This window comes from Porites lutea, chromosome 11 (genome assembly GCF_958299795.1).
Source record: "Porites lutea chromosome 11, jaPorLute2.1, whole genome shotgun sequence".
Taxonomy (NCBI): domain Eukaryota; kingdom Metazoa; phylum Cnidaria; class Anthozoa; order Scleractinia; family Poritidae; genus Porites; species Porites lutea.
Genome location: NC_133211.1, coordinates 16,280,009 through 16,291,403, shown reverse-complemented (window position 1 = coordinate 16,291,403; position 11,395 = coordinate 16,280,009). Strand labels below are relative to the sequence as shown.

At 39.0% G+C, this 11,395-nt stretch overlaps 3 protein-coding genes across 3 annotated transcripts in view; 1 reads left to right on the top strand and 2 right to left on the bottom strand.

Moving 5' to 3' along the window:
- Positions 1-440: 440 nt before the first annotated feature.
- LOC140951921 (uncharacterized) lies at positions 441-1,948 on the bottom strand. The gene has a single exon (XM_073401297.1). It carries the CDS (start codon positions 1,217-1,219, stop codon positions 626-628), a length of 594 nt encoding a protein of 197 aa, XP_073257398.1. The 5' UTR covers positions 1,220-1,948; the 3' UTR covers positions 441-625.
- Positions 1,949-6,698: 4,750 nt separating this feature from the next.
- LOC140952788 (galanin receptor type 1-like) lies at positions 6,699-8,487 on the top strand. Its single transcript, XM_073402236.1, has one exon. The coding sequence runs from the start codon at positions 7,047-7,049 to the stop codon at positions 8,196-8,198; it is 1,152 nt and encodes a 383-aa protein (XP_073258337.1). The 5' UTR covers positions 6,699-7,046; the 3' UTR covers positions 8,199-8,487.
- A 1,741-nt stretch (positions 8,488-10,228) lies between these two features.
- LOC140953266 (zinc finger MYM-type protein 1-like) overlaps positions 10,229-11,395 on the bottom strand; it is a 2,341-nt gene continuing 1,174 nt past the window's right edge. The window contains exon 1 of the mRNA XM_073402765.1: positions 10,229-11,395. This exon is cut by the window's right edge and continues 1,174 nt beyond it. Within this exon, the coding sequence (XP_073258866.1) occupies positions 10,272-11,395 (1,124 nt within the window). The 3' untranslated portion in view covers positions 10,229-10,271.

The window sequence follows — 11,395 nt, the reverse complement described above, 5'->3', positions numbered from 1 at the left end:
AATTCAGAACTGTGGACTGTGGACTGTGGACTGTGGAGTGCTATCACTTCGAACTGGGTAATGTGTTTTTACAGCCCAAAGAGATTGTAATTTAGGTAGTACAATTTACAATATTTTACCCACTGAATACTGACTTACATACTCATCTCATACAGGCTGCCATTTCATCGCCCAGTTCAGTAGTGTGTAAAATTCCGAAAATAAGCCCCGGGGCTTATATTTTTCAAAGGACCTTCTTATATATGGAACTAGCCTGAGTATCAGGCCTTCCTAAGGGGCTAGGGGAGAGGAGATTTCCCTTTTTCGCTTCCATCTTTCCCCTTTTCCCCAGAAACGCCTGATACTCAGGCTAATATGGAACAGTCAACGGCGAACTCAAATTCATTCAAAATCGCCCAAAAAACCGCTTTTGAGGCAAAAGGACGACTATACACCACAGGCAAGGTAATTTAACGTTTATTTATCATTGATTTATATACATAGTTAGCGATATATCGCTATAGGTGAAGCAAACGGTAAATCCAGTACATTTACTATAAAATAACAATCGGCTACACAAACAGATTGTGTGGGCTCCCTGTGGACGAACTCGCGCGGAAACGCTTGCCACGCAGGCTACCTCGATCTAATCGTCGAAGTATGCCAAGTTCTCCGCAAAGTTAAAGCTGCAATCAATATAAGAGGTTTTCTGACAATTCTCCTTAATCGTGTTCTCGTTCTTGCGTAAACATCGAGCCGGTGGAAGGCTGTTATTTTGGTTCTTCCAGCTCTTGATCTTTCTGAATGAAAATGTACGAGTAAAACCTGAAGATTTCAAGGAGTCTTTTTCGTCATCATTGCTCGTATTATTGTCGGTAGCGTCGGTGATAACCAGACAATTTAAAGAATTTGGTGGAGGTTCTCGCGGTCGGCCCCTCACAACTAGGTTTATCATGTACATCCATCGATGTCTTCGTAAAATCGAGTCGCATTTCAACGTGTAAGACGCTTCCTCAGTGAGCAGTTTGAAACGAAAGCTGTACATTCGTCGCTTGGCCAACACACATCTCGATCCTGGAGTGAGCTCGATAAACTGCTGAAAATTGCCGTTTTGTTCTAGAGTTTTCCCCAAGTAAAAATAAATCCCTTTACAATCAAGCGAAGCCCAGTAAAACCGCCATTTACCAGTGAGGTCTTCTTTCTTCAAGAAATCTGCATAATAAATTTCTGACTCATTCATGATGGAGAAATTAACAGCGTTTATACATCAGCTAGTGAGAAAGGGCAGTGCCTTTGGTTGGCAGATGTTTTGCTATTACAGTAACCGGAGATCTCAGCACATTTTTCCATTGATAAGATGCCTCCGTTTGCTGACAGTCTTGACGAGAAGCGATCAGCTGCTCAGTCATCTGAAATGAAATACACTCTTGTTTATACCGGAGACGACGAGTGAAACGTAGAATGAAATGATAGAATCAAAATGACTAAATATTCACAATCAAATGAAAAAGATCCATGGGATAAATCCCAGTAGATGATCAAAGTTTAAAACAGCGTGAATTATTAATCACTGCAGTTTTTGTGTGGGTTTCATCCGACGTGTCTTTTACGCTGTAAAGATTCACTCTTGGACTGGACTTCAATAATTTTATTAATAAAAGGGATTTTTTTGGAAACTCGCACCCCTTCTTGGTTTTCCTGCTCACTTCTCTTTGCACAGTTCCCCTTATCTGAACGCCTGGCAAAGGCTAATAATTGACCTCGCACTGCGGGTCAAAAAAATATTTTCTCGATTCCTGGTCAGTATCTTAATTTCCACGTACTTTTCAGAGGGATTTATAGAGTTTCTCCGCTTCTCAGCACTCAGGAAGTTACACAATCTTATATTCATTCCACATAGTAAATCACGGGAAAGTTTTTTGACATTTTGTTTGTTTATTCAAGAAAGCAGGAAGGTGAACCCCCATAAAATAATCAAAAACCGAGTTTGCGAATTAGGTTTTTTGTCCCCTTAGTGATTTTTCAATATTTAACCGAAGGCTGCTATAATGTCGCCAGGAGTGGCGAGCCAGCTCTTCGACTAGTTGTAGGCCTGGCTGACTTTCATTTCCACCTATTCTGAAGATTGCACGCTTGACTAGTACGCACTGACCTCACCAACACTTTCTGAGCTCTTAAGCTTTTAAGCTCACCCCAACAACGCATAATTTACTATTTCAAGCGGTAGAGTACCGGAAATACGTCTGCGCTTCGCAGGTTAGCGGTAGAGTGATCTAACCAAAAATTTGTAGACCCGGGCCAACAGGTCTATAGGCTGGCTACGCCCCTGGTCGCTGTCGTTTTTATTTCTTCTTTATCCTGTTGAAGACCTGCATTGGCCATCTTGTAACTCAAGACGGTCTTTTCACGTTCCTTTGATCTCATCATTCTTTGGTAATTCCACATAGTCCAGTCCAAGTTTTCAATTATGCAGACACCTGGCAAAAATGAAAGTTATTAAACTTGTCGGTCATTTTCGTTTTCTGTGGTCTAATGAAGCTTGCTTTGATGTTTTGGTAAAATTTCTCTCCAAACTTAATTCGAAAGAACTAATTTCAAGTAGCATAAAGCTGTGTAAGTGTATTTCGCAATTTCAGATAAAAATAATCACTGAATAATAATGCCAGTAGAAATGTTTAACTCCCTCTCACTAAGCCATTCACCCAGGAAGAAGCTTATTTCACTCAATAATTCACAGGAAATTTATCCCATTTTAATTTTCCATGCTGATTCATTTTAGTCACAATACCTTCACCATCAAATGACATCTGACAGATTATATACAGATAGAACAGACAACTACAGTTTACAATTTCAGGCAGACCACTGTCCACCGCTGCTCACGAAAAACCACACTGATATAGACTTTAAAAAATTGTGATCATTTAGTTATTTTACGCCAAATTTTATTCTTGGTTACGGTTTTGTACCCATTGATTTTTTTTTCCAACTCAAACAGTCATTGAATTATCAATGATTTCTCGGGGTGCAGGATGTCCCCACCCTCCCCCCGTTGATCCGCCGCTAAAAGTGTTTGACTTGAGACTATAGCGATTAAATCCACGGTCACAACGAACATTCATGTAATTAAGATTACTGTTCCTCTTTAATACTTTTTTCACCCACGTTCCGACACATATTTAGTAATAAACCTTTAGGGTCGGTTTTTTAAACGAAGTCTAACTTATTAAACCGCGCTTTAACAAATCTTTGGACATTCGGATGCTTTTCTAGTCTACTCTACATGTATATGCTTGAGGGATTTTGTTAAACACTGACTAAACTACGTTTAAAAATCTGGCCCTTAATTTCCATACCCGAAGAAGACGAATTATGCTGATATCAACAGCAAAACAATTTTACTACGGTATACTCCTGATTGTATCCCATTTTGACATTGAAAACTATATATATCCATAGATACAGACGATACAGAGGCCAAACATAAAAATGATTTACAAGACATTTTTGGTCACTTTGATATTGACAACTTCATCAAAAGTTTGTAAAATATCTAAAAGAACTTAAATTGATGACACCGAGGACATACGTATCATAAATCTTGAGAAAATTTTTTTAGAAATCAGGAATTATTGAGGTAAAAACGACTGGAATCCTGATTCAATTCAGTTACGTAACATGTTCATGCACAGGTAACTCAAGCTCGAAAATTTTGTGCAAAAAACAGTTTTTGCTTCTTAAAGACTTGGTAATATGAAACAAATTTCAAGTAAAAACTGCATACCTTACTTCAGTTATTTGTTTCTCCTTTCTTGTGTAGTCCCTGCAAAATAAATACCCATAAAAATCCTTATATTTCGAAGGTTAGCAAAACAGTGCCGACGCCCATATTTCGTGCTTGGAAATGACCTGTGGTTCAGCGCTTAAAACGCGGGATTACAACGACGGAAAAAAGCTACGATTTAAAAGAAAAGCAAAATGAAAATACTTATAAGCCTATCAGGATTTTGCTCGGCAACCCAAAAAAATTTTTACCAACATTTTCCAACCTTTCTCGCTCCTTTGAACCAAGATCTAAAATTCTCGAATAACCATGTTAACCATGTTCGTACTTGAAATGTGGTGGAGGCAAATTCCTAAGAATTTTTCTGCCCCTTTAACAAGCCTTTTTGCAGCAGGAAATGGAGAACGGGGGGAGTAAAGGGTAAGGCCTGATAACATTGGCCTTCGGCTCTTATTCCAATAACACAATTTTGAGCCGGTTACGAATTTAAAATGCATTCAGTATTGGCTCTGAGATTTATGGGAATAAAACAAAAGACCGGGACTTTGCTTCAACAAATTTTTAGGGAAGATTGATTCTAAAAATACAACGACACGAACGACGGCCACGATGGGTTAAACGAGACACTCAGATAAAATAAAAAGTAATTGAAATTTACCTTTATGTTTTTAAAATACATACGTTTATTCTGAGAAATCTGACCGATTTCCGTAAAACGGAGAAAGCGGTGTAGACCCGCGCCAGACTACAAATCGTCATTGTCGAATGCAAATCTAAAAAGTCACAGTTGAATTCATATGGAATGTCGGACAAATGAGTATGAAAAAATGAAAAATAGGTAATAATAGGTAAGAACAAAAAAAAAACAGTAATAACTTGGAATGATAACTTTGGATAGGATTAATGATACCCAGCCCCAGATTTGCCCTCTTGATATCTGGAAGCACCGTCTCAAGAAGTTCAATGTTTTCCATCACGATTTTTTTGAAACCAAACTATTTCACGCGGATTCCAAGAAACCGTACAGACGGTACAAACCTTCCTTCAATGCCGTGCATCTCGAATGAACTGGTCAATTGCCACAATTAATGGTGAAAATATTTCAAGCAATGTACATTGCATAACAGTGATTGTTATTGTCAACTTAGGTAGGTATCAACTTTATATATTTCGTTTAATTCTGTAAGCATTGTAAGTTATTCTATAAAAAAGGTATTTCAAAATTCTCGTAGTATTTTACAGCAGGTTTCTTGAGGAGACTTGCACCTCTATTTTAATTGTAGAGACGAAATGGGAACAGGTGAATGAAAACCTGATCACAAAGTGGGGGCGGGGGAGCACTAAGTGGTAGACCAAGATAGGATAAGTGGACAGATTAATTAAGAAATTTTGTTGCACTTACTCAGTAAAAACGAAAATATTATCAATGATTTATCCGAGACTTTCTGAAAATCGAAAAAATTATTACAGCAAGAAAAACCAATCTGTCCTAATCGCAAAAATTTGTTCCCACAAAATACAAAAAATCGCCAATCCGCAAAAATTTCGTGCCACACGGCCGGATTGGCTATAGCGAGACAGGTTTACAACTTGCGCTGACTCATCTGTCTAAACTGACTGTTCCCTTATTCTCCCTTTCCTTATAGAGGATGATCACCAGTAATGTTGCCGGTCAACAAAGCACCAATGCTTGTCTTAGTTCGAACTGTTTTGCCTTAGGCTGTATCTTGCGCGCCATAATGGACAGGAAAGCCGGGAATATATGCCAGCACGCCGTGACCATTGAGTTACTCACAGTTGGGTGTAACCCCAGGGCGTATTGGTCTACAACTGTTTTTTTGGTCGATAAATTACGAGTGGACTAAATTGACAAATTAGCGCTTATTATCAGCTAGTAAAGGTCAGCCACAATACCAAGCAGATAAGTTCTAAAGCTGTAAAAGAAACCGAAGTTGAAACAAAGATAGCGCGCGCAGTGAAGTTGGGGTCATGTTTTATCCATTCTTCCGAACATCTGCCGATGAAAGCAAGAGTCTCTGTTAAGGCAATTTGTCACCTTTTTCTTCGTCTCGAATCTCCTCAGATGTTCTTAATGAACACAGAGATTGGTAAATTTTTCGTTAATATCTTATCGAACAGAATTTACAGTTTACCCAATTTACTCCACCGTACCTGCGAGAATTCTTCCCGACTTGTCTAGAAGAAGAAAGGGCCACTACTTGCAAAGGTAATTGCAATCATTCTACCAATAAGGTCAAGAATCAAAGAGATGAGAGAAGATAAAAACATGAACAGTCTCACAAAGTTTCAGGTATACACGGTTTTGGTTCGCCACTATTTTCAGAGGTACCATAACAGTAGGAGACTAACTTATAAAACAAATATGTATTATTTGGCTTTTGCCCTGGGACCTTACCTCGCTCCGAACTCGCCTTAACTCGCCCTAACTCACAACTTCAGGTTATGTTCAAACTTCCTTAAATCGCCTTAAGTTAGTATGTTCAGACAGCAAAAAGTCAAAAGCTAAGTCACTTTTTACCGACACATGTTCCTTTCTAGGCCGGACATGATTTTAGTATCGCTTGACACGAAAGTTGTAAAACATTTTTGTGCCCTATCACAAAACGAAAAGTCCTATCGAAGTCAAAACTTGTAAAAGCCACGAAACTGAGTAGAAATATCCTGAAACTAAAAACTCAGAATGATCGATATAATTCTTTGATTGAAATTTAATTCTTATTACGTCACACGCAAACCTCTGGCAGTCGTTCATTAAAAGTTCATTTTCTGGTTAATCAATTTCCACCTTGCACCTTGTTAACAGTTTGTTTCGTAAGGTCCTTAGAGTTTACTGATCTTTATCGCCGTGTTAGTGCTGGCTGGAATATTTTCACGTGCCGGCTTATCACAGTGCAGTGTTTTCAGCCTGCGGTGATGTAACAACAGAAATGAATTGGTTCTAGCGGGGGGTTGATGCGTGATCCATCTTTTCCGACGGTGCATGTCAAAAACAAATGCCGCTTCATCTTAGATATATATATACGGCTATCACTTCATAAGACATATCTGAGAAATTCATTGAAACAGAGTAGTCAAGTCTGCTGAGGTCATGGGAGCATAATTTGTTTTATCTTTTTTGAATGGAAACCGGACCGGATTTCTACTGTGAAAACTAAGACTGAACTACAACCATCGTTAAATGCTTGAATTGATTTGCGATAGTTGTTTGTTGTTTTGTCAAAGCAGTTTTTGTTTCGAGTGGACATTTTGCTGACTTATAGCCATGAAACAAGTCACTCCAGTCACCGCAACATTGAACGACACCTTTAATACGACAATGCTTCCGAAAACAAGCAAGACAGAGGTCCTGACATCTATCCCTGAACCACCTGGAATGACTGTGACAAGACTTGCTCTTTTTGGAGTAGTATTTGTAGCCGCCATGATTGGAAACTTCTTCGTATTTACTGCGTCTTTCAGAAATCGTCGACTTCGTACATTCACCTATTGTCTTATCATGAACCTTGCTATCAGTGACTTTATAAGCATTCTCGGAGTTCCGTTTCTGATTGTAAACGAAGAGCTTCAACCAACCTGGATATACGGCTCATTTCTCTGCAAGTTTATTAACCCAACACAGGTTGTTTGCGGATTAGTGACCACGAACATCCACGTTGCTATAGCAATCGATCGATATTTTTCCATCGTTCGGCGCTCATTTCGATATAGTTCGGCTCCACACTGCCGATCACATAAAGGATTTATGGTTGTGCTACTTATTTGGGTTATGGCAATTGTTTGTGCTCTTCCCGCTTACACCTTCAGAAAGCTCATTTCTTTTACTTCTGCTAAGTCAGGCTTGAAAGTGGAGTTTTGCATAGAGTTGTTCCCATCAATGGGTGATATAAAACTTGGATGGCGTCACATCTACTCCGTTTTCCTTTTTTTCATCAATTACTTGCTTCCTATTTCTATTTCGACGGTTCTCTATGGTATAATTGTTCGTCATTTGAAGAAAACAGAACTGAAGCGGAGAAAATCAGGACGAAAAATAAGTCAAAGCAGCGGCAGTGAACCCAAAAATTCAGATCTTTGTCACACGACTACTTATCTCGAAAGGCGTTTTATCTTCATGGCTGTAGTCATAGTCATCATATTTTTCGTTTGTTATTTACCTTTCCAAGTTGTTTTTCTGCTCTTTGAGTTCAACTATGGAGTTTCATGGCCGTACATTCGTATTGTTACAAAAATAATTTATTTTCTTACTTGGCTTCCAAATGCGTTGAATCCACTATGCTATGGAGCCATGGACCAACGCTACGCATCGGCTTTTAGAAGGATTTGTGCATCAATCCAAAATACCAACGAAAAAAAGAACCAGAATAATTCCCTTTCGCGAGGACAATCAGCCAGACTTACAGAAGAAGAAGTATAGGATTAGAAAATTCAAGAAGCTAGAAACAGAAAAAAATACTAGACTTAAAATACTGTCTAAGCTGATCAATTAGCTATTACTAGGCTTTTCGGATGAATATTTTATTTAAATATTTTTTCCGTCAGCCTATTGGACACGGTTTTTTATCTAACAAACTTTTAGATATCATTTTGCAAAAATCTTGACGTTTTTCCTGTCAATGATACAAATGTAACCGCTGTTTATAAAATGGCACTGTTGCGCCATCTTATAAACAACGCCCACGAAATAAATTTATAGCTGCGTCGTTCTTGCTTGTGCCTTTAACTTGAATTTAATGCATACTTGTAGATTTACCAGTTTTTGTCCTTTCGTGATGAGGCTTTAGCGTTTCGTGATAAGTCAGTGGTTTTAAACAAAAGGGTGTTGATTTTATCTCAGTTGTCTTTAAAAATAGCAATAGAAAAAGATTCTCATAGTCATTAAATCAAAACCATTTTTTCAGACCCGAGAACCATGACGCCCCCGCCTCATCGAGGGACTTAATTAAAAAATGACGGGAGTCTTGCTTCGTCGTTGTGGCTCAGGCTAACAGGTGATGAAAAGTTAGTACTCTCAGTTGAGTAACAACCATCAAAAAGTAATAAATTCCTTAGGGTTTTTTGGGCTTAAATTAAGGCACCTTAGGCGGTTAGAATCCATAAATTTTGACCCTAAAAGTTACGATGAGCGCTCATCACTTTTGTAGGGAAGTGCGCCCACCACCACCCCTTTGTACCCCCATACCACCGCCGAAATGATCCCTAGCTTTTTCTTTTCTCAGATGTGTGTGACGACCACCCTTAACTCTTTCGCAACTGAAATCTGTCGCCGAATATGCATTGCCGAGTCTTTTTGATAAACTTTGGAATTAGTCCAGTGTTCAATAGATTCATCGATATCACTTTGAATTATCGCAAGAAGCCTTGAGAAGTAGTTACCTCATACCGCACTGACTTTTTTAAAACTTTTTTCAACAGTTTTCACATCACTCTCACCTTTTATAGCTTTAGCCCATTTTTTTTTAGACGGGAAGTTTCGAGTTCCAGGCCAAACAAAGAACAGTCTTACACAGGTCAAGACGACACGTGCAGCCGGCTGACTCATAAGACAGCTACAGCTAGCTGCACGTGTCGAGTTAGTTGATTCAGTTATGTAAGCATTCGCAAACTATCTTCAGATCAATGATACGACTGTGTGTTTGGTGAATTTTGCTAACTGCGTTTAGCTGTATTATACTAAGCAAATTAATCATCATCTAAAGTACCTCTCGAATGTATGCAATCAAGAGATAAAACAAGGGGTAATAAGATTTAGAGCCTGCTGGCAGGATCTCTACCAAACAATTAAGCCCAGTTATCTTCTACGGTTGAACGATATCTATGGTGATAATGGTCAAAGATTTATTTTCTGACACAGTCACAAAATCCTTGGAGCCTTGTTATCTCTTATATTTTTGCGTGCATGTATCTTGAGTTCTTTGTTAGCTGTAACGTCCTGTATCCAGAGACCGCGCAGCAAGTTTTGAGTGGGGGGGCTAAAGAAGAATGCGTGAAGGAAAATTTTTGGGGGGCCGGGGGGGGGGGCATGCTTGTGGATTTCTATTCAATTTCTCTAAAGTGACGGAGAATGCGAATAACGATAAAAGTATTGATTTTTTTCCACATCTTCAGTGATGTTGCTATCGGGTCTGAAAATTCACCATCACTAAATTGAAGTATCATAGATTGTTATGTTATACTACTGATATCAACCTTTAATTACTATAAATAAGCCAGAAATCCAACGATTTTGCTTGAGCTGCCTTGAACTCAAGTCTGTATAATTACTGAGCAATTATTTCACGAGGCTGAGTATGATATGAAGAGTTATGCAGATCGAGGGGGTTATCCGCCAAAGCCGAAGGCTTGAGCCCGGTGGGTAACACCCTCCGAGATCTGTATATCTTCATATCATTCGAAAGCCGAGTTCAATAATTGTTTAATAATTCATTCAAAATATTAACACGGCAAAACAAAACGGTAACTGAAAATAATTTAGTGAATGATTTTAAAGTTACGGTACATCATTTACTCGAAAAGTGCCAAAATTACGCTTTCTGTTTGTGTTGCGGTCGGTAAATTCGTTTGCTATGTCAATGGTGGAAAGCCTGTCCGTTCTTTCTTTGTGTATGTTTAAAACTGTCAGGTTACTGAATCGTTCCTGGTTCATTCTTGAACGGAGCCATGTTTTTAGCCTCCGGGCAGTCGAAAAGGATCTTTCACCGGCTGCACTTGTTGCTGGATTTACGAGAATCAGCTTACATAACGTGATAACTTCTTTTATCATTTCCCGTTCTGGGTTGGGTAGCTCTTTAATTTTTACTATGATGTCGTCAAAACAAAAATGATCACCATCCTTCACCAGCACTTGTAAAATTTCCATCTGGGCGGTTAACACTGAAATATTAACATCATCGTTGTACAGTTTTTCCATAAACTTTAGCTCTTCGGATTTGTCCTGCGAATTGAGGGTCTTAATTAAGAGAGACTCCATCTTTGCATACGTATCAAAGCTTGGCTGGTCAAACCGCTGGTCAATAGCGTTCATCATCAAGTCAATAGCTTCAAAGTATATTCGCCTGTAATAGTCTTGTGCGGTCACAGGATATGTTGGCTCTCCAGTGTCAATTTCAATTCTTCTTGGCGCGCGAGTTCTCCTTGGTAACATCGGTCCACTCATGGAGGGATAGCTTTTACTTTTCAGTAAAACTACATCATAAAATGATCTGAAGCTCGTATCGTTTGGCATCTTCTGCAGAACGTCTTTTGTAAGACAAGCTACTCGTTTGCCACTTAGAGCTGACATCTTTGTTTGCTGTAAGGTTCTTGATAAGTTATCTGTGTGAGAAAACAGCCGCTGTCCTAAATTCAACCCGAAAAAGAAGTCAAAAGTGTTCATTTGCGCTTGGCATCCAATGATCCTTCCACGTATATCGGACTGGAGTTTCTCATCAAGGGAAATTGTCCACTCCTGAAGAAGAGCTGCATAATTGTCTAGGATTCGCTGAAAACAGCTTGCGCGTACTGTCCATCTAGTGGGGCAAAGGCCAAGTATGCCCTTGGCTTCAGATTCAGGGCCTTCTACGTTTTCTTTTATTTCCCCCAGGAGATTTTCTCGTTTTGGTGAAAACTTTATGA

What these genes read in the sequence shown, in the direction of transcription:
- LOC140951921 (XM_073401297.1), bottom strand. Translation starts at nt 1,219, where the DNA reads ATGAATGAGTCAGAAATTTATTATGCAGATTTCTTGAAGAAAGAAGAC.
- LOC140952788 (XM_073402236.1), top strand. Translation starts at nt 7,047, where the DNA reads ATGAAACAAGTCACTCCAGTCACCGCAACATTGAACGACACCTTTAAT.